The sequence below is a fragment of the Lipotes vexillifer genome, unplaced genomic scaffold (assembly GCF_000442215.2).
Source record: "Lipotes vexillifer unplaced genomic scaffold, Lipotes_vexillifer_v1.1 scaffold86, whole genome shotgun sequence".
Classification (NCBI taxonomy): domain Eukaryota; kingdom Metazoa; phylum Chordata; class Mammalia; order Artiodactyla; family Lipotidae; genus Lipotes; species Lipotes vexillifer.
The window spans coordinates 1749361-1767906 of NW_006785406.1; the positions used below are offsets into that span (position 1 = coordinate 1749361).

General features: G+C 37.0%; 1 protein-coding gene across 2 annotated transcripts in view; it reads right to left on the bottom strand.

The window, feature by feature from the left end:
• The window catches only part of PPP2R3A (protein phosphatase 2 regulatory subunit B''alpha), a 164785-nt gene that overhangs the window by 139245 nt on the left and 6994 nt on the right, over window positions 1–18546 (bottom strand). Inside the window, exon 1 of one of the 2 annotated variants that reach the window (XM_007457543.1) lies at window positions 874–1296. The exons of the other annotated variant lie outside the window; for it this stretch is intronic. Within the exon in view, the coding sequence (XP_007457605.1) occupies window positions 874–1005 (132 nt within the window). The 5' untranslated portion in view covers window positions 1006–1296. Of the gene's footprint in view, window positions 1–873; window positions 1297–18546 lie in introns of those variants that run through there. 2 annotated transcript variants of the gene reach the window in all.

Genomic DNA, 18546 nt, shown 5'->3' on the forward strand with positions numbered 1-18546 from the left:
CCCTATACAGTATCATTTAGATATTCATTCTGAACAGTACCCTTATGTTACTGTAGCATTTCCAATATTTGACCATTTTTGACCTATTTTTAAAAACGCAATTTCATATCATTCACTCAAATAATTTGAAATTACTTTAGGTCAGAATAACTACAAAACTATGGTTTCTTGCTGGATTCTGGATGTCCATCATTGATATGGCCCTTGATCTGTATTGTATTCAGTGCTAGGTAACTTGTTTGATGAGACACTGGCTCTACAGTTGTAAGCAAATAAGCACGATCTCTGCAAGCAGCCACTGCAGGCAGAAATGACTCAACCTCACAGCTGAGGGAAGACATTCTTTCACAACCCAGGAGTAACTGCCATCCTTTGCTCCCTACACACAGCATATCACACACACACAACTGCCTATATGTATAAAAATAGTTCTTTCAAAAAAAAAAGACTATCAGGATCAATATTCTTTTTTAAAAAAGATTCATTACAGATATATGTATGTTAATACAAATTTAGTCTACTGAATCAAAGTGCAAACAAGGATTTTAACATGGAAATTCTAACTTCTCAAAGATATTTCTATGAAAAATTCTAAATTGTAAAACATTTGTTAAGTTGTATTTAATTGTCTCTAAAACTGGATTCCCTCTCTACAAGAGAAAAATGTGAGTACTGTACTTCAGGTCCAGAAGGTCTATTTTTAAACCTGTTGGAATCTCTCTACAAATAGCTTTCTGGAAATAGCTGAATAGAGGACACAGATTAATTCCTTGATCTAATATCAAGGGAGCTGTAAAATTATTTGTAAGTTAGTTCACTGGGTGGTTTTATTAGTAATAAAAATATTTTAAAAGAAACACCCAAGTTTCAAACCTGTGTCTGCTGAAATGACTTCAGCCGCTTCTTAAACCGTGATGGGAGAACAAAATCACAGCCCCTTGCCAGGAAAGCTAACTCTCCCCTTAAGTCCGGGTCCCTTCGTAGAGATGTTTCCTTGATCATCATTTTTGAAAAGTGGATGTTTACTTATCAAACTGTCCAGCACACTTCTGAAGATAGTCAGACTTAATAAGTTGTCAATCTCGTCAGGTAGAAAGGTATTTTTTTTCTTCTTATCTCCCAAAGAAATTAAGTTCAAGCATTGTGCTCTCCCAGCCTCCAGGGACCACAATCCATGCTTGTACTGACATGCAGCTGCTTCCCAAATACAGCCTGTGGCTCCCAAGACCTGCTCATAATTTTCAGGTAAGAAACACGGGCTGCAATGGGCCTGTTGCTCCTTGTAGGTAGCTTTATGTCAAACTGACCTGCCCATGTGGAGAATACAGAGCCTTCTGGGAAAGGAAGCACCCACTACTCTGTGCACCAAAGTTAGAAACATTACAGCTGGACCTAAAAATAGTGACTTCTCAGATAATGCTAACTTCTTAAACTCAGAGTACATGAGGTGTCAATCCACATAAAACAGTTTCTCCTCAAGCTAGGAGAGAACATGTAGAGCATTTTTTATTTTGCTATTTAATATTTTATGAAAAAAGAACATGCTGTACTTCAAATTTGAAAGTATTATTTTAAGAATAATTTTAAAAATTTCTTATTTGAAGGGAAGCAGATGTCTAAAACCTTCTAGATATAACCAGTCAAAATATGGAGAAAAACACTATCATCCTCAAACAGGAATATACAAAGAGATTTGTTAGTCTCAGATTTTAAAATCAAATCTTTTTTTTTTTTTGGTTAGTTTGCAGAAGACTATCTAATGATCAAGCACACTTTTTTGAAGTGATTCTGAATCTGGATACATTTGAAAATTTATTGTCAAAGCATTGGTTAAGAAAGTGGAATGATGGAATGCCAAAAGAAAGCAGATTTAGATACACAGAAGTGAATGAAATTTGGTTATAATAAAGGTACAAAAAGATGATCAAATAGCAATGACATAATACATCTTGAATTTGTGAGACTCGTTTTTCTTAAGCTTTCAAGAAATCTCAGATTTTAAAAAAATTCTATTATTTTATCATATATTGAATAGCTGCCTCATAGTTATTTACAATGAATCTTCAAGTATTATCTCATGTTTAATATTTAGAATTCAATATTTATTTTCAGTCATCCATATTATTCAATCCATACTGATTTTCTACTTCTAGAAAATATAAACCAAATATTACCAAATAAACCCCAAAACCAAAAACAGCTTTACGATTCTCTTCTGCTGAAACTCTAATTTACTGGGAATTAAATTCTTTGGTTTTCCATTGTTTCCTACAACTTAAGTTTTTTTCTTGATTTTAAGACATTCTGGTAACACTTTATAACATGTATATTGGGCTTATATGCCTAAACCTGTAGTTTTCAAATTTCTTTTTAAGCTGTAGAATTCTCCACTCATACAAAATCTTACCTGAAAGCTCTCAATATATACTATGATTGAAAGAGGATTACATTGAAACCACTGGTCTAATGCTTCAACCTGGACCTTTCCTTTGTCTCCCCAATTTTCCCTCATTCAGGTTAACTCTTTGAGCTAGGTGGCTTTCCCTGCACTCTTGTCTATAATGCTCTAATTCCTCCTTCATTATTTACCTCCAAATTAAAACATTAAAAAAGTCTGTTATGAATGCAGCTGGGTTTTTAGACTTGTGATTTAATGCTTTTTCAATTTAGCTACACCTTAGTTGTATTTCTCCCCTTCCTACAACAATCCGTGGCTTCAGGGGTGTGACTTTTCATCCCCTTCCTGAGAATACTCCTTCTCCTCAAATTATACACACTTTAACCATCCTTCGAAATTCAACTCAAATTTTACCTATTTCATGAAGGATTATCTATTTAAGCCCCCTTATTGCAATTCTCTTAATAAAATATTGTAGAATCTTTCTTGAATGACTTCCACTTAACTTATTCTCTGGACGAACCAATGCTCTCCATTTTACCTATAAGAGAACCACCAATGCCCAGGACACACTGGTTCATGGCTAATAGTTTAGTTTCTGTTATGCTCTCATGTTTCTTATCTCAGTAGTTGAGTTCTATGCTTACTAAGAGTTGGTTGTATTTGTCCCCATCTGTTTATACTGGTTGTACTTTTTACAGTGATAATTCAATTCAATTACATAAACTAATGAAAAATGAATGTGGAAAAAAAGAGTTGATATTTCTAAAACTGGGGAGAAAAACCCTAAGTTGAATATTTTGTAAAGGCAAAAAACTACTAAAATTTTTCTGCTGTAAAATTAGTTATCGGTGAGATAAAAGAGAAAAATCTAGAAGGTAACTATATTCAAATTGCTTCACTACTGACCTAAGTTCCTGGAAATCAGTTAACAAATATACTGAGTGTTATTTACTAAAAAAAGATGTCATGAAACTTCAATTTCCAATTATGACACTCATTTCCAAAGAAAAGGCTTGGCTCTACACTAAAAGATCTGAATAATTAACGTTCCAAGTTAAAATAAAATGTTTAAGATACACATTTTACAGAATACATGGATAGAGTTTACAATTCCCTACTGAGTAACTATCCATCCCAATCATGTTCAGGTAAAAGGGCTTCTACTGCAATATTTTATAATCTGGCAATATTTTCCAACAGTGTCTAAACTTTTCAGGGTAAGGTCAATTGTAAAGTCATTCAATCACTCAACAAATATATTTCTGACACTTATTATGTGCAGTTACTTTGCTGGGTGCTGAGGATATGAAGAAGATAAGAAGTGATCCCTTTTTTTCTTCATTGCACCTAGCACAATGTTGGTTTAGAGCAAAGGACAGCAAATACTTTCATTTACTTCTTATAAATCTCTGGAGTTTCAAAGTCAGAACAGTGGTTAAGAGGCTGTCCTGCTACCTCTCTTAAGCAGGAAGAAAACATTTCTCCATGTCTTTTGATGGTGAAATAAGCTCTAAGTTTTTATTTATCCAATGGCTTTCCAAAAACTTCACAGGGAGAAAGGCCAGGTCCCCTAAAGGGGGTTAGGAAAGAACTGGTCTGTGGCAATGAGTTATTGATGGAGAAAGACAATTATGAAGTTTTTTTATTTGCTTTTTACATATTTACTTGTGTCTGTATGGAAGTATACCTGCTTGGTTCAAGAAAGAGTCTGAGAATGTGAGTTAGTTTCAAGAAGTATATGATAACTGAAACATAGCAGCAAAGAACATGGTTTTTAGAGTGACCTCTTCTTTACTGGAAAAAGATCAAACAAGGAATTTCACTATTGACACAAACACGGCCTATGATCTACTCTCTTCTCTCTTTACTTTAGTCACAGAGAAAGTGGTACAACCCTTGGGGCTGGGGGCTGGAAGGGAAAAGCTGTTTCTAGGTGAGAGGTTTTCCAGGGACGAACTAAACAGAATGAGGAAGCATAGAAAACTATAAACATACAGTTTATAAATTCAATTTGCAAAGATGGAAAGTTTGTCAGTTATAATGGAAAGAGTCTATTGTAAGGGTCTTCCCAATGTCCTTCTGGAATAAACCATGCGATATTCTCTCCTGCCCTCTGCAGCATACATGAAGTCCATCCTAACAAGACAGCTAGCCAATAGTAGGTGGTTCCTGCACAGCAACCTGCATCTTTGTTTGGCCTGCAGATCATTCATGCACATACATTGCCTGCAGACAGAGGATGTCCTGTCTGGACCGTGGGCCCAACCTGGTCTTCAGGGCAACTGTGTTAAGACAGCTTGACTAGAGCATGGAAAAGACTGGTGCTCTCTTGCTGTGGGAATGACTGGGATATTATCAGTTGCTACCTTAAGATCCAGCTGCCTTGACTGGGGTTCCTTTCCTGTGTTACCATTCCGTATCTGTTCCCCCAGAGCAAACATGCTTGAGCAAGGAGGATAACCTTTCTCAAAGAGAACCAGCTCAGTGGTGGATTCCTGGGTTACAGGGTTTTACAGGTTCCCTGGCAGGGGTACATACAAGAGAGACTGGCCTCTCTGAAATGACTAAAAACTATAGAACTGTTTTAAGGATAGCCTCCAATATATCAAGCAAGAAAAGATATTCCCTTATCATGTCCTGAAATGACCTACAAAACTGAGGCGTGAGTCCAGAAAGAGCCTATACCCTAAAGGAAGGTGACAGTGGGAAGGAGATAGAAGGATAAAACTGTGCGTGACACCCAACATATTGTTTTTGTAGGATTCAGTCTTTGAAGTTTAGTTTGGAACTCAGAATGGATTTTCTAGAGCTTTCCAAATCCTCTCATAACTCTTTGCCCTTCCCCCTCTGAAAATGAAGACAGTGGTGATATACAATATTAATTCACTCTCTTCGGAAAGCATCAGCTCTATGGGATGTTTTAAGGAAAAAATGGGTTGATTACACAGGATAGAGAAAATTCTGAACATTTGCTGAAGACATGAATCACTTATTTTGACTTGTATAAAACTGCTAAACAGTTAATGTTGTATTGATATATGCAATGTGTTGTCCTAAAATAAGTCCAGCCTTTATTTTATAAACGAACATGTAAAGTCATACCAGCCTCAGGTGACAATGACTTTGGAGACTGAGATAATAGCACTGATCAAGACCACAGAGTTAAGAAGACCTGTTGGGATAAACAAGGCAGCAAAACTGCGAACATCTGAGTGAGTGACAGAAACATGTAGCATAGCAAGCCTGGGAAATCAGCTCAGCTGTGAGGACCTGTGTTGAGGTGAGAAGAATCAGGTCCAGAAAGACATGAGAGTCACTCTGAAGTGACATCAGAAGATTTTGCTCATAAGATGCTACAGGGAAAAAAAAGTTACGTATGAAAGAGGAAGTTCTGCTACATCAAGAGGGTACTTCTGATTTTAAAAAGGAAGCTGGCTGTTTTTTTTAAAAAAAAGCTAAATCAAAAGCCTTTTTCTGTCTACACAAAAATTTGTACATGAATGTTCACAGCAGTGTTATTCACAGTAGCCAAAAAGTGGAAACAACTGAAATGTCCATCAGTTGATTAATGGATAAACAAAATGTGGTATATTCATACAATGGGATATTATTTAACCATAAAAAGGAATGAAGTACTGATACATGCTACATGATAAATCTTTAAAGCATTATGCTAAGTGAAAGAAGCCAGACACAAAAGACCACATATTGTATGATTCTGTTTACATGAAATGTCCAGAACAGGCAAATCTATGGAGACAGAAGAAAGATTAGTGATTGCCAGGGGTTGGAGGGAGGGGGGAATGGGGAATGACTTCTAATGAATACAGATATTTTTGTGGGATGATGAAAGCGTCCTGGAATTGGTGCGGACGGTTACAAAATCTTGTTGAATATACTAAAACCTACTGAATTATGCACTTTTTGTGTGTGTGATTGTATTTTATTGATGTAGAAACATAAAGTGATACAATGAACGCTATAGGGCATATATATTTTTTAACTGAGGTACAGTTGATTACAATATTATATAAGTAATGGGTATGCAATATAGTGATTCTGAATTAGGCACTTTAAAAAGGGTGAATTTTCTACTATTATATCTCAACTTAAAAAAGCCTTTCTCATCTTGGCTCTAACTGGCAGAACAGTTAAAAAAGCTAAAAATAACTTGGAATCATAGACTTTGTTTAAAATATCATTGTAAATAAGCTTTAATAGAGGAAATTGATTATAAGCTAATTACTCTTAATACTAAATTTTTATATCCTCCTTTATGCTCCAACTTGGTGTTTTCTCATTGTCTTATTAGTAGCTTGCTTTGTGTTACAAATGTTATTTTACTTTTAGTAATGCAACACTGGAGTGGGGGAAGGAGCCTGGTGGTTGATGTTGGTGGCGATCCATAGGTTCTTTGCTCCTCTAGCCTTAACTTCATTGGTTGTAGCAAAACAGGAGGACATCTAATTAATCATTTTTGTGTCTTGCTTCAACTCCTCCAAATGACAGGAACACATTCCATAGGAAAAAGAACCCATAAATCTAATATTTTTACCTCTCAGTGTTCCTAATACTTACGGGTAGATGCTCTTCTAGGATCTGGGGCAGGCAGAGATAATTAAGAACCTAAAATTATTACATATTATAATTATTGGATCACTGGAATTTCTGCTTCATAGAGTTCTGTACTTCTTAGTCTGCCTTTCTTCTTCCTTCAGTAATTACTTCAAGTAGAGACTGCTCATTATAGAGCACAAGAATTCAATTTTGGCCTATAAACATGTTAGACAACTCAAGTTAGAAGGAATAGAGGGTTTCCAATCTACCGACAGTGCCATGTTGAATATCAATGAATGCATGGTGACACTACTACAAAATCAATTGCCCCAATGTCTTTGTTGGCAGTTTACATGTGTGTGATGGCTCAGGAATTTTGGGTGAGGGCTGAATTAAGAGATGTCAAAAAAGAAGGCTAATATATGACAAACCCACAGCCAACATTGCTGTCAATGGTGAAAAATGGAAACCATTTCCACTAAGATCAGGAACAAGACAAGGATGCCCACTCTCACCACTATTATTCAACAGTTTTGGAAGTATTAGACACAGCAATCAGAGAAGAAAAAGAAATAAAAGAAATCCAAATTGGAAAAGAAGAGCAAAGCTGTCACTGTTTGCAGATGACATGATATACATAGAGAATCCTAAAGATGCTACCAGAAAACTACTAGAGCTAATCAATGAATTTCGTAAGTAGCAGGATACAAAATTAATGCACAGAAATCTCTTGCATTCCTATACACTAATGTTGAAAAATCTGAAACAGAAATTAAGGAAACACTCCCATTTACCACTGCAACAAAAAGAATAAAATACCTAGAAATAAACCACCCTAAGGAGGTAAAAAAACCTGTACGCAGAAAACTATAAGACGCTGATGATAGAAATCAAAGATGACACAGACAGATGGAGAGATATACCATGTTCCTGGATTGGAAGAATCAATATTGTGAAAATGACTATACTATCCAAAGCCATCTACAGATTCAGTGCAATCCCTATCAAACTACCAATGGCATTTTTCACAGAACTAGAACAAAAAATTTCACAATTTGTATGGAAACACAAAAGACCCCAAATAGGCAAAGCAATCTTAAGAACAAAAAATGGAGCTTGAGGAATCAGGCTCCCTGACTTCAGACTATACTACAAAGCTACAGTAATCAAGACAGTATGGTACTGACACAAAAACAGAAATACAGATCAATGGAACAGGACAGAAATCTCAGAGATAAACCCATGCACATATGGTTACCTTAATTTTGATAAAGGAGGCAAGAATATACAATGGAGTAAAGACAGCCTCTTCAATAAGTGGTGTTGGGAAAACTGGACAGCTACATGTAAAAGAATGAAATTAGAACACGCCCTAACACCATACACAAAAATAAACTCAAAATGGATTAAAGACCTAAATGTAAGGTCAGACACTATAAAACGCTTAGAGGAAAACATAGGCAGAACACTCTAGGACATATATCACAGCAAGATCCTTTCTAACCCACCTCCTAGAGAAATGGAAATAAAAAAATAAACAAATGGGACCTAATGAAACTTCAAAGCTTTTGCACAGCAAAGGAAACAATAAGCAAGATGAAAAGACAACCCTCAGAATGGGAGAAAGTATTTGCAAATAAAGCAACTGACAAAGGATTAATCTCCAAAATTTACAAGCAGCTCAGGCAGCTAAATAGAAGAAAACAAACAACCCAATCCAAAAATGGGCAGAAGACCTAAATAGACATTTTGCCAAAGAAGATATACAGATTGCCAAAAAACACATGAAAGAATGCTCAACGTCACTTATCGTTACAGAAATGCACATCAAAACTACAATGAGGTATCACCTCACAACAGTCAGAGTAGCCATCATCAAAAAATCTACAAAAAATAAATGCTGGAGAGAGTGTAGAGAAAAGGGAACCCTCCTGCACTGTTGGTGGGAATGTAAATTGATACAGCCACTATGGAGAACAGTATGGAGGTTCCTTAAAAAACTAACAATAGAACTACCATACAACTCAGCAATCCCACTACTGGGCATATACCCTGAGAAAACCATAATTCAAAAAGTGAGGTAAGAAGCAAGAAGAACTACAATCCTGCAGCCTGTGGAACAAAACCCATATTCACAGAAAGACAGACAAGATGAAAAGGCAGAGGGCTATGTACCAGATGAAGGAAAAAGATAAAACCCCAGAAAAACAACTGAATAAAGTGGAGATAGGCAACCTTCCAGAAAAAGAATTCAGAATAATGATAGTGAAGATGATACAGGACCTTGGAAAAAGAATGGAGGCAAAGATCGTGCGGATGCAAGAAATGTTTAACAAAGACCTAGAAGACTTAAAGGACAAACACCTAGAAGTATTAAAGAACAAACAAACAGAGATGAACAATACAATAACTGAAATGAAAACTACACTAGAAGGAATCAATAGCAGAATAACTGAGGCAGAAGAACGGATAACTGACCTGGAAGACAGAATGGTGGAATTCACTGCCATGGAACAGAATAAAGAAAAAAGAATGAAAAGAAATGAAGACAGCCTAAGAGACCTCTGGGACAACATTAAATGAACTAACATTCACATTATAGGGGTCCAGCAGGAGAAGAGAGAGTGAAAGGACCAGAGAAAATATCTGAAGAGATTACAGTTGAAAACTTCCCTAACATGGGAAAGGAAATAGCCACCCAAGTCCAGGGAGTGCAGAGAGTCCAGGCAGGATGAACCCAAGGAGAAACATGCCAAGACACACAGTAATGAAACTGACAAAAATTAAAGACAAAGAAAAATTATTAAAAGCAACAAGGGAAAAATAACATACAAGGGAACTCCCAGAAGGTTAACAGCTGATTTCTCAGCAGAAACTCTACAAGCCAGAAGGGAGTGGCACGATGTATTTAAAGAGATGGAAGGGAAGAACCTACAACCAAGATACTGTACCAGGCAAGGATCTCATTCAGATTTAATGGAGAAATCAAAGCTTTAGACAAGCAAAAGCTAACAGAATTCAGCACCACCAAACCAGCTCTACAACAAATGCTAAAGGAATTTCTCTAAGTGGGAAACACAAGAGAAGAAAAGGACCTACAAAAACAAACCCATAACAATTAAGAAAATGGTAACAGAACATACATATTGATAATTATCTTAAACGGGAATGGATTAAATGCTCCAACCAAAAGACACAGGTGCGCTGAATGGATACAAAAACAAGATCCATATATATGCTGTCTACAAGAGACCCACTTCAGACTTAGCGACACATACAGACTGAAAGTGAGGGGATGGAAAAAGATATGCCATGCAAATGGAAATCAAAAGAAAGCTGGAGTAGCCATACTTATATCAGATAAAATTGACTTTAAAATAAAGAATGTTACAAAAGACAAGGAAGGACACCACATAATGATCAAGGGATCAATCCAAGAAGATATAACAATTATAAATATATATGCACCAAACAAAGGAGCACCTCAATACATAAGGCAACTGCTAACAGCTATAAAAGAGAAAATCGACAGTAACACAGTAATAGTGGGGGACTTTAACACCTCACTTACACCAATGGACAGATCATCCAAACAGAAAATTAATAAGGAAACACAAGCTTTAAATGACAAAATAGACCAGATAGATTTAATTGATATTTATAGGGCATTCGATCCAAAAATAGCATATTACACTTTCTCCTCAAGTGTGCACGGAACATTCTCCAGGATAGATCACATCTTGGGTCACAAATCAAGCATCAGTAAATTTAAGAAAACTGAAATCATATCAAGTATCTTTCCTGACTATGATGCTATGTGATTAGAAATCAGTTACAGGGAAAAAAACATAAAAAACACAAACACATGGAGGCTAAACAATACGTTACTAAATAACCAAGAGATCACTGAAGAAATCGAAGAGGAAGTCAAAAAATACTTAGAGACAAATGACAATGAAAACACGATGATCCAAAACCTATGGGATGCAGCAAAAGCAGTTCTAAGAGGGAAGTTTATAGCAATACAATCCTACCTCAAGAAACAAGAAAAATCTCAAATAAACAATGTAACGTCACACCTAAAGGAAGTAGAGAAAGAAGAACAAACAAAACCCAAAGTTATCAGAAGGAAAGAAATCATAAAGATCAGAGCAAAAATAAATGAAATAGAACAAAGAAAACAATAGCAAAGATCAATAAAACTAAAAGCTGGGGAGGGAAGAGATGTGGGAACATATGTATATGTATAACTGATTCACTTTGTTATAAAGCAGAAACTAACACATGACTGTAAAGCAATTATGCTCCAATAAAGATGTAAAAATAAATAAAACTAAAAGCTGGTTCTTTGAGAAGATAAACAAAATTGAGAAGCCATTAGCCAGACTCATCAAGAGCGAGAGAACTCAAATCAAGAAAATCAGAAATGAAAAAGGAGAAGTTACAACAGACACCGCAGAAATACAAAGCATCCTAAGAGACTACTACAAGCAACTCTATGCCAATAAAATGGACAACCTGGACGAAATGGACAAATTCTTAGAAATGTATATAACCTTCCAAGACTGAACCAGGAAGAAACAGAAAATAGGAACTGACCAATCACAAGCACTGAAATTGAAACTGTGATTAAAAATCTTCCAACAAACAAAAGTCCAGGACCAGATGGCTTCACAGGTGAATTCTATCAACCATTTAAAGAAGAGCTAACACCCATCCTTCTCAAACTCTACCAAAAAATTGCAGAGGAAGGAACACTCCCAAACTCATTCTACAAGGCCACCATCACCCTGATACCAAAACCAGACAAAGATACTACAAAAAAAGAAAATTACAGTCCAATATCACTGATGAACACAGATGCAAAAATCCTCAACAAAATACTCGCAAACAGAATCCAACAATGCATTATAAGGATCATACACCATGATCAAGTGGGATTTACCCCAAGGATGCAAGGATTCTTCAATATCTGCAAAATCAATGTGATACACCATATTAACAAATTGAAGAAGAAAAACCATAAGACCATCTCAATAGATGCAGAAAAAGCTTTTGACAAAATTCAACACCAATTTATGATAAAAAACTCTCCAGAAAGTGGGCATAGAGGGAACCTACCTCAACATAATAAAGGCCATATATGACAAACCCATAGCAAACATCATTCTCAATGGTGAAAAACTGAAAGCATTTCTTCTAAAATCGGGAAAAAGACAAGGATGTCCACTCTCGCCACTATTCTTCAACATAGTTTTGCAAGTCCTAGCCACGGCAATCAGAGAAGAAAAAGAAATTAAAGGAATACAAATTGGAACAGAAGAAGTAAAACTGTCACTGTTTGCTGATGATATGATACTATACATAGAGAAGCCTAAAGATGCTACCAGAAAACTACTAGAGCTAATCAATGAAATTTGGTAAAGTTGAAGGATACAAAATTAATGCATAGAAATCTCTTGCTTTCCTATACACTAATCATGAACAATCTTAAAGAGAAATTAAGGAAACACTCCCATTTACCACTGCAACAAAAAGAATAAAATACCTAGGAATAAACCTACCTAGGGAGACAAAAGACCTGTATGCAGAAAACTATAAGACACTGATCCAAGAAATTAAAGATGATACCAACAGATGGAGAGATATATCATGTTCTTGGATTGGAAGAATCAATATTGTGAAATGACTATACTACCCAAAGCCATCTACAGATTCAGTGCAATCCCTATCAAATTACCAATGTCATTTTTTACAGAACTAGAACAAAAAAATCTTAAAATTTCTATGGAGACACAAAAGACCCTGAACAGCCAAAGCAGTCTTGAGGGAAAAAAATGCAGCTGGAGGAATCAGACTCCCTGACTTCAGACTATACTACAAAGCTACAGTAATCAAGATAGTATGGTGCTGGCACAAAAACAGAAATATAGATCAATGGAACAGGATAGAACGCCCATAGATAAACCCATGCACCTGTGGCCGACTAATCTATGACAAAGAAGGCAAGAATATACAATAGAGAAAAGACAGTCTCTTCTATAAGCGGTGCTGGGAAAACTGGAAAGCTACGTGTAAGAGAATGAAATTAGAACACTCCCTAACACCATACACAAAAATAAACTCAAAATGGATTAGAGACCTAAATGTAAGACTGGACAGTATAAAACTCTTAGAGGAGAACATAGGAAAAGAAAAAAAAAAGTCACGTACCACAATGTTCATGCAGCTCTATTTACAATAGCCCGGACATGGAAGCAACCTAAGTGTCCATCAACAGATGAATGGATGATGTGCCACATATATACAATGGAATACTACTCAGCCATATAAAGAAATGAAATTGAGTTATTTGTAGTGAAGTGGATGGACCTAGAGTCTGTCATACAGAGTGAAGTCAGAAAGAGAAAAACAAATACTGTATGCTGACACATACATATGGAATCTGAATCTAAAAAAAAAAAGGTTATGAAGAACGTAGGAGCAGGACAGGAATAAAGACACAGACATAGAGAATGGACTTGAGGACATGGGGAGGGGGAAGGGTAAGCTGGGACGAAGTGAGAGAGTGGCATGGACATATATATACTACCAAATGTAAAATAGCTAGCTAGTGAGAAGCAGCCAAATAGCACAGCTCAGTGCTTTGTGACCACCTAGAGGGGTGGATAGGGAGGGTGGGAGGGAGACGCAAGAGGGAGGAGATATGAGGATGTATGTATAGCTGATTCACTTTGTTATAAAGCAGAAACTAACACACCACTGTAAAGCAATTATACACCAATAAAGATGTTAAAAAAAAAAAAAGAGAGAAGGCTAGAATTGATGGTCAAGGACCCTAGGGCTGAGCATTATGTTGCAAATATAACAGCTGATGGAACTGTGTCTCTTGGATGTCAAAGTGCCTTTTGGATGCCTGGTTTTAAAGAGGGCAGAATTGTTGCACGTTTATATGCTGACAGAATGATCAAAGGGAAAAAACTGATGACTGCAGGGGAGAAAAGGGTCAATCACTGGAGGAGTGTCCCTGGGTTGATGGGAGAGGAGGGGATCTAGGGCACAAGTATAGAGGATGGCCTTAGAAAGGTGCCTGGACTGTATATGCACAGCAACAGAAGGGAAGGGAAAGTATATAGGTACTGATATGGCTAGGTGGGTGGCTACAGGTCTCCTCGTATTGCTTCAGTTTTCTCAGTAAAATAGGAACCAAAGTAATTCGCTGAGGGCAAGGATGGAAGAGGAGATGTTAGAGGACAGAGAAGAAACTACGAAAGAGTCATTTGCAGAGTGGGAAAGTGAGGGAGTAGGGAAACGTAGTAGGACTGCCAGAGTGCTAAAGGCGCACTGTATGTTGGCAGTCATAAATTTAACGCAAGACCACTCAGTATGGTTGTGTGATATTCTCCAGCCAAGGTCAGCTGCACAAATAAAAGCCCAGAGTAGACAGAAACACATTTAACATGAATTAGAGTTTTCCCAGATGAGTACCACAAAATGAAGGCAAGGCATGGAAACAGAGTATATTCAGAGAGTGATTTTAATGATGAACTATGACAGTGGTTCTCAAACAAGATCATGTGTGAGAATCACCTAAAGGGCTTGTTAAAGCACAGGTTGCTGGGCCTCACCCTCAGAGTTTTAATTTACTAGGCCTGGGCTGGGGCCTGAGAATATGCATTTCTACCCAGCTCCCAGGTGATGCTAATGCTGTTAGTTGGGAACCATACTTTTAAAGCCACTGACATACACAAAGGACCAGAGAATGAGTAGCTAAAGAAGGGCAGAGGACAAGCTCACTGGAGGAGAGATCAAAGAACTAAGAAGCCCATGTATTGAATGCCTCATCTACTGAAAACTCACAAGAATGTTAGCTAGTACTGGAAAGTGTCATACAGCCAGGAGTTAAAATTTTCAAGAAATAAGGCAAGGGACCTGGGGGTGGTAGATGACTAAAATCAAGGAGGGGTAGTGGGTGGCAAGTCTGATGACATTAGCTCAAAGTTGGGGAAGGGTAGTTTCAGAGAGGTGGGAAAAAGAATAGCCTGGAAGCTGCAATGAAATGTAAGAACATTTACTGCTCCCTCTAGATCCAGTGAGACAGGGGGTGGAGTGGGAAAGAAAAGTGCCATCATTTCACATGGCTATAGTACTCTTAGGGAGAAATGGGTTTCAGTTAGAACAAGAAGGTAAAGGGAATGTTTAGAAAAGAGTTTGATGACCTAGGACATTTTGCCAGTGGATGATCAAGAGGGCATGGTGAAAGGATTTCAGGGCTGGACTCAGAAAAGGGGATGTACAAGAGTAGGGTGAGGAGGAAAGTGACGATCTGGATTCCTAGACTTCCGTGGTGACTAATGTAAACAGGGATGAAGGGCATATCAGATTAGTCCTGATGGTCTGAAGGCAGAAATGGTGAGGGGAACCGAGGACTGCTTACCAGGAGCAATCTGAGCTCTGGGAGCTCCTTTTCGCTCCTGTTCTGGAGGCTGTAGGGGGGGCTATACTTAGCAGAAGTACCTGGATATCTGGGTCTCGCATTTTATTTCTAGAGGAACATGCATAATTGGGAGCATATTTACCCCATTTTTTTGTGTACACAGACATATTAATAACAAAAAGGGATCACATTGGTACATCTGTTTTGCAATTTATATTTTTATCTATTTATCTTGACCATTTTTCTACATTAGTACATACATATCTACCATATTCTTTTGAATACAGGTGGGGACATATCTGAGATAAGTGACGTTGATTAATTAGAATGGATGGAGATGCAAAAGGACCTGATCTCAGAAGACATTAAAGGTGGAGTGGAAACACTGGTTGAACTCATTCTGCAAATTTATATTTGCCCCTGGCCAGATCCCTTTTTACTTTTATTAATCTACATGGTGGTTAATGAAGTAGAAGGGAGAATCGTTTCCTATTTGAGTGTTTTGATTTCTAGTCAAACATCCCCAGCACTGAACTCAAGAAACCGTCAGCACCTATAAAGCTGGGGGAGAAGAAACATTTTCCCTCAATGACATGGCTGGTTCATCTTAATGAAGGCATGGATACAAACCTAGAAAGTAAAAAGAGAAATGCTCCAGAAGAAACTTTTAATAAGGTTCCAAAAGTGTGCTTTGATACAATTTTATTTATTTATATAATTATTCTGCATTTAAATATATATATGAAATTATAGAATATAATATATAAACTTTGAAAAAACCTGTAATGTTAGATCATTAACCTAGGAAGGCCCACTATTGCCCCTGGAATGGTATCTAAGACACATATTCCTGATCAGGGTCAGAAAAAACAAAGTGAGTGCTAGTAATAAGTGTAAATCCTTCCCACCTTAAAAGATTTCTCTGACCCTCTTGGGCATCCAAAAACAAATAAACAAAAACAAACAATTGTACTGAAATTAAGTGTCCAGAAAAGTTCTTTTCCAACCTAAATCCATGGGGATGAAGATGGGACTTCTGAGAATGGGGAAAAGGAATTTTCAGGATTTAAACAAACAGCTTGCATATGGAGGTACTACAATAGGGCTTGAGGGTGCAATGGTTAATAAGGGAGCACCCTCTCCTCAAAATGCCTACAGTCTATAATCAAGAAATTTCCATCCTGTGATAATGTAAAATGATCTACACTTTTAATGGGGTTCTCCCCTCTTGCCAGGGAAGGTGATGGGATTTTCCCCAGAACACCATAGGTTTTTAGGTGTTAAAAGCTAGAGGAATTAAGAGGCCAGAGGTCTGGGTGAGATATTTGAGTCTTGCTGAGGCACCACCCTCAAGTCCTAGAAGGGAACATTATGTCAGGTCCTTTTGCATGCACCCTTGAGAAGCCAAGGGCTGGGAAAGAGATGGCCTTCAGGCAAGAGGGCAGAGTTTCCATTTGAGAAGGGGGCAAAGCAGACAAGCAAATATCCCTTCATTTGATTATTCATTCACTTTTTTGTTTATTCATTCAATAAATACTTATTTAACGCTACCATTTGCTAAATAAAGGCCAATAGAGGATAGTGCCTCAGGCAAAGAAACTTGAGAGGAATTCATACATCTCTCTGTATGTGCTTATTTTAATATTTCATTTTTAATAGGGGTATGTTTGGGAGCTGGAGATTACAATTTTGGAGTCTGAAGTGGTAAAAGAGAAGATAAGGTATGAATTAGGTTGTGAGATAGAATGTCTGCTTAAAGTCTGACTTAAAAACTGCAGAAAAATGATGGGAGATGGGTCCCACCCATTTAACCCTTTACTTTATTAGTGTGAATTCTACTAACTTGGAATTTGAAATAATATAAGCACAGCAGCCTGATATTTCCCTTTATACTCTCTTGGAAGGCGAGTTCTGTTAAGCCCATTTCGTTTGCCATTGATCATCAAGATTAGACTACCAGAGAGCCTGGGTTTGAGAGAAACAATGGATTTATGATCTATCCATCTAGCCTCCCTTACTGGATTCTCCTAGGACCAAAGGCTTATATTTCTAAGATAGATGGAGAAGATTAAGGTACATTTTGATGTCTTGGAACAGTATGGAAATGGTCTAAGCCAATGTGAGAAATAAACCTCTACCCTTAGTATCATTAACACTGTAATAACACCAACATTTAGGACCTTAAGTAAATTAATTGGATAAGAGTAGGGTATCCATATCCAAATGCTACTTCCTCCAGAGAAACTTCCTTGAATTCCACAAGCTGGGATCTCTCTCTCCATCCTCTGAACTCTGCAGCACTTCACTTATCTCTCTCATGGAATCCACTCTTTCTACTTTGCATCACAGTAAATAGCTCATCTCTCCTACTAGACTGTGAGCTCCACAAAGCTTATGATGTCTGATTTATATTTATCCCCAACTGTGTGCTGTACACAGTACATGCTTAAGCTATTTAGAAACTATCTTTTTAAAAGCATTTTAAAGCATTTTAGCAACCTCCGTTTTGCATACCAATAATGTATTAACTATGTTGAAATAAACTTCTAGGCTCAAGATGGAGCTGCTTCTGCCATGTCACCAAACCAAAACTTGGATAACTTATGTGTCCCTGTAAATGGTCCACTTGACCAAAAATGTTGTATATTCAGTCAGCTAATCCCCAAATGTCAAGCCAACTGTGGGCCTTCTCACCCCAAACAAAGTTGACTATGGCGCCCCAGCCAATCAGATATTTGCCTCTTTCTTTTTCTTTATTCTTTATCCTATAAAAGCTTCTTGCCTTCCACTCCATTTTGCCGCTCTCCAAAAGGAGATTCTACTTCATGAAGTGTTAAATAAAGTCTGTTTGATCACCTAAATTGTCTTCTTTAATCATTTTTTAACAACTATGAATGATCTTTACCACATTATAAAGATAGATCCAGCTAAAGTTCACACCTGGCAATACTCTGACAATAGTTTTACTCTTTAATCTTGAAATTAATAGTTTTTTAAAAAACATTAAAATTTTAATTTGTACTTTCTAGTAATTCAGACAGGTTTCCCCCTCAATTAGTGAAATCTGTAAGGTTTCACTAGACGTAAATATTATAGTATAGCTTAAAAAAAAATCTTCCTCTTTCATTGAAGAATTCTTTCCCCTGCCCTC